Below are 20,495 nucleotides of genomic sequence, written 5' to 3'. Positions count from 1 at the left end.
TTTGTAATCAGAATGTGCACACCAGAGCAGGATGCCTGTGCAGTCAACATGCCATTGCATGACACAAAACGAAACCTGTGGTGGGAGAGATCCTTCCTTCACTGCAAGACTTTCCCTCTTATTCTGAGCCCATCTCAGATGCTCGAAGCAGCTTTTCCAGCCATACTGACAGTGACAAAAACAAGGCAATATGACAACTAGCTGGTCCTTGGGAAGAAAAACACAAAATTATTCACTAAGGTCTTGGAATTTTATAGCTGATTTGTCCTTGTTTTGACCATAGTCTCACAAGTGATGCCAGCAGCAAACCCATCTGGCACGTGTAAGACTAAATATCTGCTGCTTGTGAAAATGAATGTCTTAAAATTAGCATTTGTGTTAAGATCTGGTTTGCAATGGCTTAAAGAACAAAAAAGTTCACTTCAATTTAAAATACTTCGCACTTCCAGACTGCTTTACCGAGGAAGTCTAAATCTGTTTAGAGCTAAAGGAAAAAGGGAAGGTACAGAAAACCAGGAATGCTGCACTTGGGCACAGCCTTCACACGGCACCTGGCTGCTTGAATTTTCTTTAACAATAACCCAGTTTATCTCATTTGTGGGAGGCAAAGAGCTTCCTGACCGTAACTCTTCCAGATGCTCATTACCCGAGGAAGGCAGATAACATGACACTCATGACATTACAGTTCTCCTTTGCTCAACAGGATCAACAGTGGCAGGTAACGAGGCAGAAACACACAACCATAACCATATTATAGACTATGTTGAACCCGTTAACTAGCTCACACCCTTAAGAAGGTTTTAACCTCCATCATCATCTATGTTGCAGTTAGAAACGTCCTCAATACTCACAGACAGCTATATCCACCAACTGATGCACGGCTTAGTCTCTTGGATGTAAAGTCGTATTTAGATATAAAATAGCAGTTAGTATTATAATTCAAAGGTGTAAAGTAATACTGTGCATTATAGAATGGCTACTCAGAAGCTGAAATTTTCATCATATGCAAGAACTTATCTTCTGGGATAAAGAATAAAGCACATTTTAAACTGCACACCAACTCAGGATCTAACATGCTCTAGGACTGTCTGAAAAAACAGATTAAAGCAGCTTTAAAAGGACTAGAATTTTCATTAATATTATGGTGATTTTTACATCGCGTGTAATTCTTTTTCATCTGTCACCTCACGCACCTCACTCAAAAGTGGTTTTTCTCTTGTGCAGAATTATGGCGTAGCTCCTGTACCCTGTCCTGACCAGCATCGGTGACTACATTAGCGCGTAGCCAAATCTCTACACTGAAGCCCAAATTCTTTTCTTTTTTTTTTTTTTTTTAATAAAAAAAAAAAAAAGGAAGAAAAGAAAAAAGGGGGGTGTGTGAAGCAACAAGGAAAAGTTTATATGGATAAGTCTGGGAGAAACAGTGTAAAAGAGCTATTGCTTGGCAGAAGTGTATGAGTATTCACAAGCTTCAGGAATTTTGTGGGGTTCAAGTTGCCAAGTAACTGCATTTTCTGCTTCTCTCTTGGCATGGCACTGCAGCAAGCCTTTTCCAACGCAGCAAACAGCACCAAAACTTCAAGGTTCCCGTCTCTGTGCAAAAGAACACAATCTGTGGTGAAATTGGGTTTTTGTGAAGAGAAAACTGAGTCTATCCAACAAATAGGTTTTTTTCCTTGAATATGAGTAAACCACATTTTTGACCCTGAAAATGTACAAGTGGCATCTGTAAGCGAATGCTTAGGGAAGGGGGGGAAACAGTGTCTTTAAAGAAGTTCCCCTGAAACCCTCCCCTTCAGATTGGGGCAGAGGAACAGCTTTGTCTGCCCATGCCTACCTGAAACGATTTTCAAGGCTGTTGCCAGCAACTCGAAGGCACCGATGGAGAACAAGATCCAAGTACAACACACAGAGGCAACACAGTGCTTGCACAGCAGATCATCAGTACCCAGACAGCTGCAAAGAACCTAAGAGGCTTCAGTGAGCAGGGTTGTCTTATACACCGTATTTTGAAAACCGGTGCAGAAAGTTCTACAGGAAGGTGAACTGAGTTCCAGGATGCTCTTGCAATAGCTACAAGATGTCATACTGGGGTGGAGCACACATGTGCAAAGCAGCCACAACTGCAGCAGCTCTTTGAGTGAGCCCTTGGTAGAAGTCAGGTGGGAACAATGCTCCAAGATGACTCTTGGTAATGGAGTCTGAAGGCTCCGACTAACACTTTGAATGGAAAGGAAGCAACAGAGCTGAGACGGCTCTTATCCATATAAGATATGTATAAAAGGAGTGGAGGTGGTGGCAACGTCAGCTTCGCGCCCAGCGCTGGCATGTGAGCAAGCAAAACTGGGCTCCCAGTTCAAGCTCCCCTTTCTGCTCCCTCTGTGAGAGCATCAGGCTGAAGAAAGCTGCAAAGGCAGAAGGTGACAAACCTCAAGGAAGCCCATGGTCTCTCAACTGCTGATCAGTACAGGCAAACATCTCAGAGTCCTGCTTGCCATCCGTGGGAGCAGGAGTCACTGGGCAGCGGGTCTGCAGTCACCCCTGTACTGCTCTGTGGCCCTTTCCAAGCAGCCCTAAGCTATAGAAAGAAGCGCAGAGACGGTACAAGAAAAGGATACAGCACAAGGAGTAAAAAAGAAAGCCAGAAACAACTCAACCTCGGCAAATTTTACGCATCGTAGAAGGTGCTAATCACAATGCCATAATTAAAGGCTGAGCTGAGTCGTGGATCTCCAAGCCAATGCTCACCAAGATGCTCTGGGCACGCAGAACACAGTCTGACAGCAGAAACCTTTTTCTAAGATCTAACCTCAATACTGCTGGTCAAAATACAAACCTTCTTCCCCTGGAGGAAAAAAAAAAATAGAATACATATATATAAAAATAATTTGTGTCATTACTGTGAACACATCTGCCCTATGCAAAAGGATAATTTGTGGGGTGTTTTCTTTCGGTTTAGTAATTCTGTGTATTGTTCTTATTTTGACAGTAAATATCACCTTCTTTTCTTTTTTGTACTGAATGATGGGTCCCCACTACCTGGCTTCAGGAGTGAAGAGTTAAAAGCAGAGTGGATTAATCCATGTGTTCCCAAATCGAGATAAACTGACAATTTTCGGGCAGTTCCCGTTACACTGAACGAGGTGAAATGACCCCATGGCTCTCGCTCTGCCTCAGAATAAGAGAAAGCTCATTACAGATACCGTACATATTTGGCATCACATAAAACAAGATGAAATTTCTTGGATGCTTATTCAGGATACTTGGTATTTGTGTCAACATAGCCAATGTCTTTCCTGCTATGTTATTTCCAGCTCTTATCAGCGTCTGGACATTGCCATATCATGTCTCAAGGCAAATGTAAAGCAATAGTCTAAGCAGAAGTTGAACCTTTCCCTATGCTGTCATTCTAGAAAGGAAATTCTAGAGAATTTCATTCTTTGCAATTTTAAGGATTATGTTATTACTGGTTTGGTTTTGTTTGGGTTTTTTTTATTACTAATTTTTCACTGTGACTACATCCTCTCTTCCCTTAAAAAAAAAAAAAAAAAAAAAAAAAAAAAGATAAGGAAAAAGTTCTCTTCGCACACCCACAGAACACACTAACACCCTTGTGCTGCAGCCTGTGCCAGGCTGTAATGATGCCTCACAAATCAGCATGGTGGGCCCTCAAGGTCCCAAAAGGAATTTTTTAATCTATTTACTTATTTTTAGCACCATTAGCTTGACTAGTAGCCAGGCAAATTTGAGCCGTTCCGAGTGCTCTGCCCATTGCAAGGAATTTTGGGAGCATCACCTCTGAAGGTCAGTAGTCGTTGAATACTGATGAACCCCCAGAGCTCTACCCATCTGAAGTGGGTTGTGAGGAGCAAGTCGTGGTAGATCAGAGCAGCCACAAACCATGCTTTTCTCATTAACCAAAGCACCTCCTAGGTTTTTCCCCAAATGTTTGAGATATCCTTCTGCGTGTTTAACATGATTTACAGTGTGCTAATGATACAGAAGGTTTTTATTACTGCTACCACCAACGTAACAGCTGACGATGCACTGGTTGCACATTTGAAACATACCCTGCCCCCAGACAGCTCACATTAACCTTGGAAAAGTATTGGTTAAGGCGCTATTAACTTTCTGTAAAGTTGCTTTGCTTTCTTAGGTAAACAAGTTCTCTGTCAAACAACTCTGAACCGGGAGGAGAAAGATGGTATGGCGTTGACTGCCACCAAAACACTCATCTATTAAAATATGTTGCATACTAGCATTGTCAGTTAGTTGTTTGATAAGATGCTCTCACACAGTTCGGATTGGTAAATGCAAAAGACATTACAAGTGGCAGTATTCCCTGCGGGGTGTTCCCAGCAAAAGGTTAAAGCTAGACCACTGCATTTCTATTTCAGAGGGACCCAGTGGAACTCCCTCCCATGGGCTCTTGTCCCCCACCCTCAGTGGCCATCCAGAGGGAGGATGATGCTGACCAGAGCAGCAGCAGCAGCTGGGTCACGAGAAGCAGAGTCAGGAGAGGTGACCACTGACAGCCAGGTTGCCTCCAACCCAACCCAAAATGAAACTTCTTCCCAAATCCCAGCAGATTTGGGAAGTTTCCCCATCCTCTTTCTCTTTACCTGGGCAATGAGTGCAACAACTTCAATCCTGCTACCAACAAGCTTTTCCGCTAGCCAAAAACAATCATAAGAGACGTGTATCCCCCAAATAGGGCTTATGTGTTACCACCACGCTGTGGAGACTAACCCCAGTCACAGAGGGCTGATTTGCTCGCACAGAGTGCCCTGGAGTACACACAACTCATCAGAAGAAGTATAAGGAAGGAATAACTTGGGAAATGAACTCTTCTCGCCACAGACTTTTTTTCCCCCACCCACAGCACCCTCAACAATGCTGCTGGCAGTCACAGTCCACACTTTATGCCACACCAAAAAAAAAAAAAAAAAAAAAGTGCAAGCAGTGGAAGTGAACACTTCCCATCCAACCTAAATACATAACTGCTGTTACCAGGCATGTAATGACTACACCCTTAAATAATTAAAAATTTCCAAGGCAACATAGGTACACCAGGAAGTAAAGGTCACTACCAGATGTCCTGGCAAGCCACAGTGACGGAGTGGTCACCAGGCTTTAAGGTACACAACTATGGGGGAAGCCACCTGCTGCTCTCCACAGCACTCTTCAGGAAAAAACACATTGCTAGTGAGAGTACAGGTAATTCAACAGAACAGCAGGTCACAACAGAACAGCTTCAAGCAAAAGTCCTTTTCCCCCACCACTTATGGGTATCGAGCACAAGACACATCTAATAAGCATCCAGCAATGAGGTGGGTTTTTTCTTACACGATGCTGACTGCTCCCAAGGACTGCGTGTAAAGGCCCTGTCATGAAGGGTTGGTTATGTTAATTCACACACCATTAAAGTTTAGGCATATCAAACCCAGCCCCATTTTATTCTTTAATATCACCTGGAACCAGTTTTGGGGCTCTGCCGCTCCAGTAGCTTGGGCCAAGGTGGAAAGTCATCTTCACTGTGTACTGCCCACTCCATACAAGACAGATGATTCCCCAGCTTCCCTCAGTCTGTGTTTGGACCAAGATACCCTGGACCCTGTCCTGACTCATCCTCTTCCCCACCAGTATTTCCTCCTGCTTTCTTCACTGCGTTATCTTATAACCCCCTAGTTCCCACGGGCTCTTAACTCCTGAGCCTGAAAACAGAGCCAAGAATGGAGGACACAGGGCTACATTTTATCTAGACAGGATAAGTCCTTGAAACTGGGATTTACACACAAATGAATGTTATTTTTCCTATCTATATAAATGTGGGTTTGGGGGTATTTCTTTTGCTAACGCTCCACTTGCAGTTTGCCAGCACAACATGTTTGCCACCAGGAAAACCTGGCTGCTTTTGAGACTCTCTAAGACTATCAAAGGCAGGAAAGGCAGAGGAGGAGCCATTCTCTCTGAAACATCTGAGCTGGCCTTAAAATCCAAAGCATGGTTTGTGAGGTTAAATGCCCTCACACCCACATTTCCAGTGGAATGGAATCCTGAACACCATGATCTGTTTGAGTTTCAGGGACAGAGCCCAGTGTTTCTCCCCAGCTCTGCACCTCTGCTCCCACCTGGGAATGACCTATGGCTGCCACCACCCAGCGTGGCCAGTCCCGCTCAGCATCTATAATGATACCTCTCACTCAAACACACAGTCATAAAGTCTGCTCAAATAAATATTTTAATCACGTTTGTGTAATCAAGGGCAGGACACCTGAAGTAGCTTTTTTTCCCTTGCATTTTCAGAGGTATGAGGCGCTTCCAGCCTCTCTGTGTTTCAGTGCAGGTACACAAGCACACACGGTCCCACTGAGAAGGGGATGCTTCACTGATGCTTTTAGATATCTGCCACTCGTTAATCATGCTTTGTTTTGAATATTTGGAGGTATCAGATCAACATGCTCCTGGACCCCAGGATCAAGGCATACTGCATTTGACAGGGTAACATGTTTACAAGTGCTACAGCATATTACGTGAAGGGAATTACTGTCATGCTCTGAGCTGGGTTTTATCAGCAGAACTTTACTGCTCAGTTAAGCAAAATCCCTCATCATCTAACCTGGGCTGAGACAGATGGGGCAGGTCTAATGCCATCTTAAGAAACTTGCAATTTAAATGAAAAGCACGCCAGCTCCCTGGCTTACTGTTGGAAAAGCAAGAATTAATTTTGCTCGCTCTTCCTTCCCAGCGCATCGCAAACACCTTCACAAACCTATTGCTTATCCTGAGACCTCAAATCACTACCTTTCACTAACAGAAAACAAAGAGAAAAACCCAGTGCTCATCAGAGAACGATTTCAGAAATGGAGGAATCTGACCCCACCTGCTGCCGGGCCAGATCTGTATCCCAGGCACTGGAGTCCCAACGCTCTCCGGGCAAATGGCTTCGGCTCTGCCTGCCACTTAGAGGTTAGCAGAAGCAGTAATTTGTTTGCTGTGATAGCAGACCTGGTAAGACAAAGTTGTGTTATGCGATGACAATATACTGTCTCCTCCTAAAAGGAGATCTCTGCTTGGAACAAAACTAAAGCAGCATCCTTCTTCCACACTCCCCCATCCTGCAAGCCCTACAATATCAGCATGGTATTTGAAAGGGCTCTGCTCTGCCCTCATCCTCTTTCCTACCTGTAAGACATCCTACACATTAAAAAAGGGACATAATGATACCTGTGCTAATAATTTTGCATCTAAATTTCTGAGGGTTTCTATTACAATTCACTCTTCTCTGTATTCCTAAGAAGGGCAAGAAAACCATCACTTTAAAAATTACAAGCTTTAAGAACTATGACAATAGCACACAAAATGGAATAAAACACAGTGCCTTCACTTTCAGGTGTCATGGCTTAGCAAGGTCAAAAGTGAACATCATTCACAACCATGAGTATTAAGAGATGTTTTCTTCGCAACTGCACACACACACACAAAAAAAAAAGGCGGCTCTGTATTATAAATAGTTATCAGCAATACAGAGAGCAAAGGATGGTCAAGCAGATAGGACTCATGACACTTGGCTTTTACATTTTACCTTGAAAAGCCTCAACTGCATGAGTAGCATGCATGAGGGACATCCACTCCCCTAATACCTGATGGCCAAGACCAAGCGCTGGGGATCAAACAGACATCGCCTGCACGAGAGGAGGTGACCAAGTGTTGCTGCTGCGAGCCACAGAGACCACCACAAACACACACATCCACGCTTGCAGCAGAACATCAGGTCTGTGAACTCACGTGGTGGGGAACCAGCACAGGGTGCAGCAGAACAGATGGAACACGAGCAGCTCCAGGTGGGGCTTATGCTGGGACAAGTCATGGTCTGGGGTCAGCAGCCCTTTGCTGTGGAGCCACCTCTCAATGGGGTGTGAGCCCTCAGCAGTGGCCAGGAGAAGCCTGTGCACGGCTCCTGTCCAGGCTGGAGCACACTGACCCAGAGCTGCTCAGTCACAGCAGAGTCCTCTCTGGTCAAGTGTTGCTGCACACCACTCCCCGATGCACCCCGTAGCACCCGTATGATCCAGATGTTCCCTTATCTGGAACATCGAAGGTCCCCTTCAGTGCTGAGGCAGCACAGCACACAGATCCCCCTACCCACCTCCCCTTCCCCAAAGGCAACATGTGCACGTGCCTTTCCCCTCGCACGAGGAAGCTGCACAACTTGCAGGCGCTACACTGCGTTTTGTAATGAGGGAGCAAGCCCGGACCCTGCCTTGCTGACACCTCGTGCTGGCAAGATAACGCTTCTCCATCCCCGAGCCTTATCTCAACCCAAGTAACGCCGCATTCGCCTTGCGGCAAGCTATAAATAGGGCAGCTTATCGGAAACTCAACAAAAATAAATGCTAGCTACTGATGGTTGACCCGGGGCACTAGAATAAAATTCGGATGGCACCAGCTGTGTTTAGTTAGGATTAATCAGGCATGAGATGCAAAGCTTTAGCCTCTTACTGAGTTGCCAGAATAAGGAATGAGCACAATATTTTTCTCAGGTTTCCCAAGGGTCTCCATGTGAATGGCCACAAGGTTACAGTTGTTTCAATTAAAGATAGTGACTATCAGGAGAAGTCTGGCCAAAACCTTCCAAGTTCAAAGAAAGTACAAGAACAAAGAATTCAGACAACCTGTATTAAAATGGGGAAGAAAAAAAACCCAAACAAACCACCCGAAAAAAAACCCCACCAACAAAACAGCACACTGAAATGCAGGAAACCACTGCCACTTCTCCTTCACCTCCACCATTTCAACCCCCACTGAAAACTTCCACGCTGCTGATTTTGTGTTGAGGATATCCTACACATCGTCCAAACTCTATTGCAGCTTTCATTCCCATCTAAGTGGGTGGTTTTTTTCCGTTCTTATTCTCCTGGTTTCTGGTATTTCTAACATTTCAGAAGCTGGGTTAGTGCCTGTAAATTTTTTTGTCTTCCATCCAACTCATTCACTCTCACAATATTATTTGCTTGATAGGAACTCATTCCATAGGTGCGTACAAATACCACTGTGCAAGGAATTAGTCAATATATGTCTACCAGATTCTGTATTGTATTAAAGCAAAAGCCTGCAAAAAAAAGGGGAAACGCCATTACACAGAAACCCTGATTTCCAATATGAGGCTTAAAAAGCAGTAACTTATTTTCTCAGACAACCAACAATTTAAGCTTCACGCTCCTAATCAGGACACTGAGTTCTCATGGATGGAAAGCTGACTGACATCTGCTAACAATTCCTCTACCTTGGGTCATCAAAGCATCAGGCTATCACCTGGACACGACTAGGGACTGATTTTTACCAAATTCATTTCAATCTCCTACTATCTGTTGCAGGTATTGTGCAGGTGACCATGACCACACACCACCACAAGGATGGGCAAACAGTTATTACCTGATTTTAGAGGAAGGCAGAGAAGAAAAGCCAACCAATCTGTCAAAGGTCAGAGAGTAAGTTGGCAGCAGACACAGAGCCTCTGCATTCCAGAGCAATGAGCTGCTGGGATGAATCACAGGTATCTTCAAGTCAGGTGAGGAACTGTCACGTTCCTTCAGAAAAAAAGACCTGGATGCATTTTCCAACATACACACCGCAAAGCGCCGTTCAAACAGGCCCAGCTGCGACGCAGAGATTAGGGGCCAAGCCTCGAGGTTGCTGTTACACAAGGGAACCTCACCAAACCCACCCATTTCCAAAGTGGGGTTTGCAAGGGCTAGGCTTGCATTTGCAACCACCTGCGTATTTATTCTTCCTGTGGAGGGGCATGTGTGCTTGTCTGCAATTCTGAACTGACCTTTTAGCACAAGGCAACACAAAACCCTAGATGACTGCAGAGAATCCTTGCATGCTGCAGCTTATGGGGCCACAGCTGCAAATGCATCTTTACTGGTGAAAACCATGCTGATCTACCTCCTAAACACCTGTGCATCAGCTGGAAACCTCTCTCCATCCCTGTGACCATGCACATCTGGAGACCAGCCCTCACCTCCAGCCAGATGTGCGAGGAAAGACTTCTGTATGTCATTTGCCCACCCCAGATAAGAAGCTTGTGTCAGGCGCAGATCATCCAGTTTCTCTCAACAATGTTCATTTACCTTCACGACCAATTAGCTGCACCATCGTTAGTTCCCTGCTCTGTTCAGTTGACTCCTCCTGCAGCGACCATCTCGGGACCCTGGTGACACACTTGCCACGAAGCCGCATCACGGCTCCAACGGTCACACAAAAGTGCCACCACTGACCTTAACCCAGTGCCCAGTTACCTTAACGCAGTCAAAACAGTCAATTTAAGTGAATCCTCCACTAAAAGATTTCAGTGAAAGCTTCTGGCAACATTTACGACAGGATCTGGCTCACCACGGACGATAGTGATGAGGTGCAATTATTTTTCAAGTGCAAAATGAACTTGAAAATAGCCCCCTCAGAACTCTGAATCTGTCCATTCCCCGTCCTCCCCCAAAATGTATCAACAAACCAAACCTGCTAGTTTCATTCATGACAGAGTTTTCTTTCCCTGACTGGAGGAATCCAGTCTACCCAGCAAAACTTAATGGAAATCATTCAATCAGAACATGGATCTCCTTCCTTTACCGGGACGTTATCAAGCAGATAGGTTTGCTTTGACCAATTTTGCAGTATATATTCCTTTTCTAATACATTACACAGGCATCAAACATCAAGAAAAGTACAGCAGAAAATAACTTGGTCTGATATTTTTCTAATAAAACAATTTCCCAACAAATTTAAAGCACAAAATTAAGCTCTTACTATATATAACTGAAAAAATATTTAAGAGCTTAAGACAGCTTCAGAATAGCAAAAAAAGAGAGGATAAAGCTAGTCCTCCCATCAATATTATTCTTAAATACCTTATTGTAACAGCTTGATCTATTTTTAGAAGAAATTGAAAAAAAAAAAAAATGTATTCATGTACTTAACCTGAGAAACAATCTGCATCCAAGTGGGAGATCACTGTCATTAGTGAAAACAAAAGCCTTCCATACATCACTTAACCAATGCACATGATACGCTGACAACTCACAATCTTCAAGACCTTCATTAGTACCACGACAGCATGACTGTCTATGAGCAGGACTACACATGATTAATGAAGGCAAGTTTTGACCTAAATTTCACCCATGCTTTGGTCTTCAGTGCAGCCTGGAGAACTGCTACAACAGCCTACGAAGAGTTCCTCTCTCCAATGGAAAAAGGCAGTCCTTGAATTCCACTGTACACAATTCACTAGCAAGAACTGTAACAGCTAAAAAAATAGCTAGCAAAGTATCATTAAAATGTGCAGTACATTTACTCTGTATATTACAATTACAGTTCCAAATCAATGATTCCAAAACCTTTTATTAGATCATAAAAACTTAAGACTAGCTTTTAATGAAATCTCTAATCAGATATGAATGAATCATCTGATATGACACAATTTCTTGAATGAAAAACAGATGGAAAAGTAGTAACGACTGAGTGGTTTAAATCACATGATAATAGTTAAGCCAAAGGGAGCAGATATGTAATCATAAGCACGAGTTTCAAGTTAAAGGACACACCAGCTTAAGGTAGATCTCAGATCAAGGCATTCAAGGGGCAAGTGCCAAGCCAGCACCAACCCATACCGGTAAATAGATGGCTTTAGTGTGAATGAACTTACTACGGCATCTGAGGCACAGAAATGCTGATTTCACAGTTGCTCGGTGGCAGGACGAACAAGGCGGCGATCGAGGAGGACATCCCTGCACAGCCCTCTTTGAGAAGTCTGGAGAGTCTGTGCTTTAGCAAAGCATGGGCACGCAGAAGGAAACCATGCCGGCAAAGCTGAAGAGCTCACGCTGCAATCCAGCTTTCAAAAGACCCTGTATGTTGAAGGCAACATCCCATCTTTCAGGACTTAAGAATTCAGAACAAAGTTAAACCATTACACGTCGGCAGCAGTCTTGCATTAACTCAGCGCGTCAGTGTTGCTAGGGCTTTTCAGCTTGAAGTAGCTTGGTTACAATTTCTGTTTGTATACTTGGTGAATCATGTCTCAGACTAAATCGTTTTGGGGTTTGGAGCAGGCTTTCTGGGGCAAGGAGAGGGGAAGAGACAAAAAGGGAGAGGAAAGGTCTGTTTAATCAACCGACAGCAATTCTCCAGGTCAGCATCTGGAGACTGTTACATTATTTTAGGCGTCACTGCACAAGCCATTCACCTGATATTCCCTCCACCGCCCAAAGACAAAGCAGAGTCAAATATAGCCCTGAAAATCAATACACACTGTGGAAGAGCCTCAAGCATCTTTATAAATGTATCTCGTGTCAGGCGAGGAATTCCTAAAATCCTAGGAACGCAGGTGGCTGCTCAGAACAGACCTGTAGCATCTATTTCCCCTTCAGCAATAAACTACCCGGAGTTAAGTTTGGCATAAAGCACTCTGGGGAGCTCCGTAGCACAGAGCACACCAACGAAAAGGGAACGCGGACCAAAGCAAACATGCTGCTAACAAACCAGTCCTCCGCAACGCCTCCACCCTCATCCTCCAGCTAACACATCCATCTAGCAGGCATCAGGAGAAGCTGATGGAAAAGAGGAGTGGAGTACAGGGTGTGTTGGACCACCCCAGCCACAGGACAAGCGATAGTTTGAAAAGGTGAGGGAATTACAAATAAGATAAAATAACAACACAACAAAGATTTCATCTGGATTAGCTCTCCAGGGTTGCAGACACAGGTAAAAACATCCAGAGTGGAAACACACACCACAAACAAGACACGGCACAGTCACCGAAAGATCACATCACAGAATTTTTTCACCAAGAAATGCCTCAATCTGTGATCAACTTTCCATGAAATATTTATCACTTTCCATTCATTTCACGGTACTGTTATTTTTAGAAGAGCCAGAAGCAATGGGAACAGATTACTGATTAACAATTCAAGGGAGCCTTTAAATGTCTGCTCATACCATGCCATCTCCTCCTTCCCTAAGAAGTCAAAGTTTAATGTAAATACCATCTTGCATTCAAAGACTCTTCCCTCCATCACCTGCTTTTAGATAAAAGCAAAAGCACAAAACAACCTTTCCTTTGGTAGAGACTCGGTGAGAATTATCATTTTTGAAAATAACACTTTGTGAACAGTCAGAACTAAGCAAATCCAGTGAAACCTATAGTTGATCAGTGTGAATTAATAAACTAAACAAGGTGAGGGAAGAATAAAGAAAAATAGCAAGTTGGGTCTTGCAGTAAAGCAAACTTTCCTGCCAGTTACCTTTCATCTAAGAAAACAGCTCTGTATTCAAGTGCTTAAGATTTAAGTGCTGCTTTCAGCTTTTAAGAGGAACAAGTTGTTAATAATTCATCCCACCTCCTCCGTTTAATAACCATTTCCTCGTGGGTAAGAAAGGAGGTGACAGCTAAATATTTTTTTTCAGAGACAAAACAGAGTTCAGGAGCTGTGGGCTCCTGCTCTTCCCACCCCACAGGACCAGAACACCCACGTTCTGGGCAGATGACAAAGCAGTACCCACTCCAGCAAACCCACCTCAGGAAGACAAGTGGCTTAATCCCTTGCAGAATGAAGACGCTGGAGTTCAGGCAAGAGATGGTGCCTCACCAGGCTGGCCAGAAAGTTCACCCCTCTTGCATACATCCCTACACACGCACACAACCCTGCAAAAGGCACGTACTGATGGAGAGTTGAAGAGTCATTAAATTATCCTATGACCGTGACCAACAAAACCTGAGTTTGGGTGCAATGTTCGTCCAGCAAAGGTGTCCTGAAGCTTGAACTTCCCTGCTACTCTGCAGGGAGCTGCCAGAGTTTCCAGGTGTGGCAATTCCCTCCCTCGTCCTGCACAAATAACCCCAGATTTGCTGACCACGTTCTGGACGTGCTGCAAAAGGGTTTTTATGAAAGCACAACAATACAGCAAATCATGCGTGGAAAACTCAGAGCTGGCTGAAGCGTTATGCAAAGCTTTCCTTGCCGAGCATTGGGTTAAGATGAGCTTTAGTAGCACCTCTAGCTGGTAAAACACTTTTATTGTCATTGCCTGGGCTACATTTTGCAGTCTAGCTTAGGGTTGAAAATACCACCTCCTGCAGTAAATACAAGGTTAACTTGATTTTAACCATCGAGGCTCTAAGCTACACTAACCTGCCATTTCTCCGCTACCTTATGCCAGAGCATCTAAATGGTGGCAAAATTAATATACCAAGCCTGACAAAAACAGCTGCAGCTTTTAAATAAGCTAACAGTAGGACTATAACCAAACAACTATTTAATTTGCTTAGTGTATGGTTGTGACATTAAAATGGTTTCTCATGAACTCAATGATAATTTGGGGGTTTGGGGTGGGTTTCCCCCCACCTCCAGACTCCACAGAGAATAGATCAGGGTATTTTTTACATTAAAGGATTAGATTTTCCGTGTGTGAGCTGTACTTCTGGGGCACAATAAAACCATACGCCGTTCCTGTACTAACACGTCCCAGTGTGAACAAGGACGAACAGGCTCCTGTCTGTGGAGGCGCAAGCCTGTCGGGAGCCCCAAATCCTAACTGACCAGCCAGCAATCTGAACCTGCTTCAAAGCCCCACTGCGCCACGCTGATTCGGTACCTTTCTGAAGGAGCTTTAGAAGTAGACACACTATAGAAAGCAGGCAAGTATCTGAAAACACGGTGCAGTGAGAGGGCATCCTGTTCCTTTGAAAGGATAAATTAACAAAGGCATGGTATTCGGCTCCGTTAGACCAACTGGACTACCACTCCTTCCTCTTAGAGACAGGGATTAATCTCCAATTTCAAAAGCCTGTAAAATCGTGTAACAATATTAGTCTAGAGGCTCTTGCAAACCATTTATTCACACATACATCAACATTTTTTTCAAATGAATGTGGAAGTGAGACTGGTTAATTAGATCCAGAACGAAGAAAAAGCAGGGAGCTGAAATCTCATGCATAATCTTCTGGCTGCCCCTGCTCTTGCCAGTGTTGGATCCAGCAGAGCCCCGGTACCATACTGGAAGAGCCACCCCAAGGGCTGAGCAGCAGCACTGGAGCAGATACCGCAGCAGGAGGTCCATGTAGGCAGCGGCATGGATGGAGAGCAAGAGGGCAGCCACGTCAGGAAGAGCCGCTTCAGGCAGCTTAATGCAGAAGATGCAGCGGCTCATCACCACCATTAGGATATCCCCAGTCAAGCCCCTGTTGCCCTTCTAGCAACTGCTCAGCAGCAGCCACCCCCTATGCTTTGTTTAACCCACCAACTCCTAGCGTTTTGCAGCAGACTACTATCAACCCTCAAAAACTCATCAGAAAACCACCACTGATTGCTAACATGCACGACAGCCTCACAGACCGCCAGTGGGCTCCCACACAGCTGGAGAACAATCTCAAAAAGGCATTCCACCTGCTCCACAACAGCAACCAGAGAGAGGTCTTCACCTACGGGGCAAGAAGCCCAGTTTCTTCCTCCTCGTACCATGCATGTGCATGCTGCAATGGGTATGTCCCAGTGCAAACTATTTGTAAGCTGCCATCAACCACAGCAATGTTAGATGATTTCATTATTACTTTTATCACAACTTGGGAACGCATCCCTGAAAAGCCAATGGAAATGCTATGGGAAGGGGAATTTCTTTCCTAATATAGTAATTGTACCATACACAGATATCGCCAGGACTTCATATTAGGCCATGACCAACGCACTGGGGAAACACGGCTGGTTGGTTGAGACCGTTCATCCCAATTTGCAGTTTTATTACATAAAGTTTAAAAAGGGCCAGTTTCCACCTTATTTATTTCTAGCATTTTACTTCTATATCACAGCTATAAAGCTGTTTTCACATTTCTAATACTAAGGAAATTACTTAAGATTGTTTTGTAGCAAAGTGAGCAATTATAAACTTTATACTAACAAGAAAAAATGAAAATACTTACAGGAGGTAGTTATCTGAAGTACCATAAACACAGCCTTATAAAGAAAGAAAAATCATTCCACAAAGTATGCTTAATGAAGTTCTATTTGATTAACCTCAAGGATGGTAGCAACAGCACACAAGTGATGTTTTTATCAGGATTATCTGGGTATTTACACAAATTGAGATCTTTAAGGCTGCCCCCCCCAGCTTTGCACTATGGAAAAGGCATAGAATATCTCAGTTCAAAAACACAGGAAGAAAAAGTAAGAGGACAAGAGAGCTCTGTGCTTCCCTCCTTACATAGGAATCACTCCCCTTATGCAGACTACAGCTAAGTTTAGTGCTAAAAAGAAGAAAAATACTTTTAAGGACACAAATACTTAAAAAGCAGTATACAAACTTGTGGGACAATTCCTTCCAGTGGCAACCTCTGCGCTCGTGCATCCAAGAATCTTTCTCTGCTGTTAACCATGGCTACTGAATCATCATGAGATTTTTTCCCATGTAACGTGAAGTGAAAAATAATGTGTAGTCCTTGATCTGAAGATCTTCGAATTCGGCAAGTAAAGGTTAAGGAAAAGCAACATCACATAATAATCGCAACAATTTATTCCCTTTCCTCCCCGGGCCAAAGAAGCAGTAATATTCTGAACCCAAAAAGCAGAAAGCAGCATTATCAAACAGATTATTTTATTCCTGTGTGAGATGTGGGTTGTGGGGGTTTTGTCTTGTGTTACTCCTACAAGTAACTAAGAAATTCAGAAGCACCAATTATAAGTGATACATTTGTAAAAAGAGAAAATACTTTCCTTCCTCAAATTAATCCTTAATTTATGCAAAAAGAAGATAGGAATCATTTTCCCAAAAAACACACCTGGCTGATGACTGAACTCCATTGTACTCAACCCAATTCACTCCTAAAACCATTTCATAAAAGTGATCTAAATATTTCTGTTTTATAGTTGAGATGCTTCCGCGGGACCACACAGGTTTAGGGCCTCGTATTGTACATCCCTTTCTCACCTTTTTACATCAGAGAAGAACAGCTAACAAGGATCAAACCCCTTCTTCATTTGGATGATAGTGAAGAGAAACGTTTTGGTTTCCAACCAACACACCGCAACGGTTTTATCTTACATAGAAATGCAGTTCTGGGGATAAAGGTTCATCATCCACTCAAGTTTATTCAACGTGAGGGGTACAAAACAATTGCTTTACCATGACCAGGACGGGATAAGGTTATAAACTAACTATCCCAGGAAGTGATTAAGCATATTTTTTTTCTTGAAGCTGTTTTTCAACACCATTATTTCAGCCATGCCTGAGACTTGGAACAACACCCCACAAACCCACACACAACTTGTTTTTCCAGAGCAATACTTGGTGTTACTTCTCCTTTCTTCTCTCAGAAGAATCTGCAGCAAATTGCTAAAGGTAGTAACGATAAAACCCAGACATGACAATCATTTGCCCAAGTGGGTAACTCTCTCCATGTGACAGCAATTTTTAACAGTCATTTTAAAAACCCACCAGGATACATAGGTATAGGCAGGCACCACACCTGAAAGCCAGATGATGTGCCACTTCCAAGATCAGTGAAATTTGTTTGCATTTCCAAATGTGCCAAAACATCTAATTACCGTTCTGGAAATCAAAATATAAGACAGACATTTCCAGCCCATGTACTCACTGCAGGGCTGAAATGATTTCTCCAAAATTTAGCAGAAACTGAGTAAGCGTTGGGACTTGAGTGAAAAGTACCGGGGTGAGCACTCTCCAGAGTCAATGTCACATCTAGCATAAGGTCACATTTTCATTCCCAGTCGGTCCTACCCTTCGCCTGTTACATGCACAACCAGCCTGAGCTTTCCAGCATGAGACAGAAATTCCCGTGGCTCAAATGCTGGCAGAAGTCCTTCAACAAAGAGACGTCGCTGCCTATCTCACATCCCACCCACTCTGCATGAGCACAGCACCCCAGAGACGGCCAGCTGTTTATTTTTTCAGTAGGCATACAGGTGAGCTATTAAAAATACTCAAAATGGAGTCCAAACAGTAAGAATTCCATAAATCCTGTATGAGTCCGTAACACCTTCAAAAAGCCTCCTTCAGGTTACCCAAGCTGTTAACCAGCATCAGCCTTTGTCCTGAAATGCCTCAGAAGGAAACATCAAACCTAACAAGCATCAACAAAAATAAATAAAGAAAGAAAACGAAACCCAAACAAACAAACAAAAAAAGCCCAAACAAAAATGAAAATGAGAGTAAAAGACTAAACCCCACCACATCCACAATACTGGCCATTGATCTACTGACAGAAAAGAGGACTGTGACTCCACTTGTGCGAAGCCACAGAATGCAGTCCAGCACACTGACACAAAGTAAGTTTAAGCTGACCTGTGTTACCACAGTAGACTTAAAATGAGAATCTCTCTCAGGGTTAGGGAAATACAACCTCCCTTACCTGACAGACAAGTTTTGGAGCACACTGAGGGAAGAGAGATTTCTCAGAATCCAAAGCCACACACTTGCACCTGGGAAACAAGGATCTCTTCCTTTTTTTTTTTTTTCCCCCCCCCAACACAACAGCTCTACCTCCTTAAAACTTTCTTTCCCCAGATACACGTTTAAGTCCACAAAAATCTAGGTTAGGTCACAGCCCTTTTCCACCCACCCACCCCCAATCTACTGAAATTGTTTTGAATAAGCTTCGTTTACATTTTTCTAACTTGCATTACCAGAAGGGCTTAGATCTTCTGCAAGATCTCTTCCTTAATATAAAAGGACCTAAAGGCATTTTGGACGGCAACAAAGAAGGGAAAGTTGGGGTTTTGGAAAACTCGAGCTCCTACCTAGAAAGTAGATAATGCTTCATATAGCCTATCATCCCTAGTATAAATATCTCTACCTGTTCACACCTGGAAACAAAACACTTTTGGAAGAAAGAAGGAAGAAACACAAAAGACAGCAGCAGAGCGCTTTCTATAGCATTTTGTGTTTTGTGACCAAAACTTCGGTTTCCATCACCTGAAGTGCTGCAATTGTGAGCCGTAAGATCTCTCTCAGGTGCGTGAGTAGCAGACAGTCTCCATACGAACACTGTGTCATACCAGAAGGACCAGACCCAAGAAATACCATAGCAGGATCATCAAAAGGCAAGAAAAGCAAACAGCCCAAAGCCCAGCATGATACGCTTTGATCAGCCTGTGTTTGGCTCCTCATTTCAATACAAGGAGGTTTCTCCTTAATGGGAGCAGCAACTCAAAAACCTACTTTGCTGCACGGTGCTCCTTTTAGGCTGTGAAAGGACTCGTACTGCTTTGTTTTGCTGTCCTCCCCTTTCTAAGGAAAGGGAAACAACTCCAGCCAGGTGAGGCTCTCCTTAGCCCCTTGCCAAGGCAGAGGGCTGAGCTACTTCAGACTCCCAAGGCTGCTGTGCTCCATCCTTCCCTCACTCCCAAATCCCACTCGCCCAGCCTGGGAAAGTAGATGTGTGCAAGTTCTAACACACTTTGTTCCAGCATTTTGCATTTGCATTCTGCTCTCCCACTTGCAAGAGAGAGCTGCAGAGTATTTTACTGCATTCCCAGAATAGGAACAATATTTAATAAAAGTTTCTTACCAGAGCTAGGCATGTGGTTCACTCTAGGTGGATTCAACAGCTCTACTGGCTGGTCTCTGCCAGAAAGCCCATCTGGAAAGAGAAAAAAAAGATGAATTTTTTTAAAAAAAAAGCCAAAACACATCAACTTTTTGATTACCTGAGCTATTTTTAGACATTCCAAGCAGAAAAAAAGATCACTAACCAGTTATCAATGTAAAGCAGAAACACAAGTAGCATAAATCAATAGAAACAAGAACATTAACAGGACAGCTGTATAACAACTGCTTACACTAAAGCATAAAATAAAAGATACTGCATCCCGAATTACGCTCAGGTTTTCCAGGTCTTTAAATCCACAACTGGTACTGATCCCAATCCAAGGAAATACACATGTCAGCTTATAAACCTTACCATACAATAACTAAATTGCAATTCATTCCTTGCTCTGAGAACCGAGTGAGTTAAGACAGAAACGCAGCTCTGTGAAGCAAAGTTGAAGAATAGCTGTAATATGCCAGGGAGATGTTAAGGAAAACTGACAAATCACTGCAGGAGATTAAAATGCATAGACATGCATAACAAGCTCCATTTTGCATAAGTTTGGATTTCAGAAAGGCATTAAAAACATATTTTGTAAATGATATGCAGAAATCCATCTTGCCGAAGCAGTTCTCTATTTAAAATATTTCAAAGATTGTATCTTGCATTCAGGTACAGTTAAAACAGAAGAACACAGTACCTACTGCTGTAGACTGCCAGACCAGATTTTCTGGTCACCCATTCCCCTCCCATCTACACCCACCCCCCCCGCCCCCCCAATAAAAGTGGCAGCAAAAAATGCTACATTATGTTTTCAGTACTTAGATTACGAATACTTGAATACAGAAAACTTATCTCAAACCCATTTCTTCCACTGTAAATACCTGCACCTTTGCCA

At 43.4% G+C, this 20,495-nt stretch overlaps 1 protein-coding gene across 14 annotated transcripts in view; it reads right to left on the bottom strand.

Moving 5' to 3' along the window:
* The window catches only part of HDAC4 (histone deacetylase 4), a 267,150-nt gene that overhangs the window by 143,570 nt on the left and 103,085 nt on the right, over positions 1 to 20,495 (bottom strand). For all 14 annotated transcript variants that reach the window (XM_055811564.1, XM_055811560.1, XM_055811563.1 and 11 more), the window contains one exon: positions 19,577 to 19,648. In XM_055811564.1, coding sequence (XP_055667539.1) covers positions 19,577 to 19,648 — 72 coding nt within the window. Of the gene's footprint in view, positions 1 to 19,576; positions 19,649 to 20,495 lie in introns of those variants that run through there.

This window comes from Falco peregrinus, chromosome 8 (assembly GCF_023634155.1).
Source record: "Falco peregrinus isolate bFalPer1 chromosome 8, bFalPer1.pri, whole genome shotgun sequence".
In the NCBI taxonomy this organism is placed as follows: Eukaryota; Metazoa; Chordata; class Aves; order Falconiformes; family Falconidae; genus Falco; species Falco peregrinus.
This window is presented reverse-complemented; position numbering and strand designations above follow the sequence as displayed.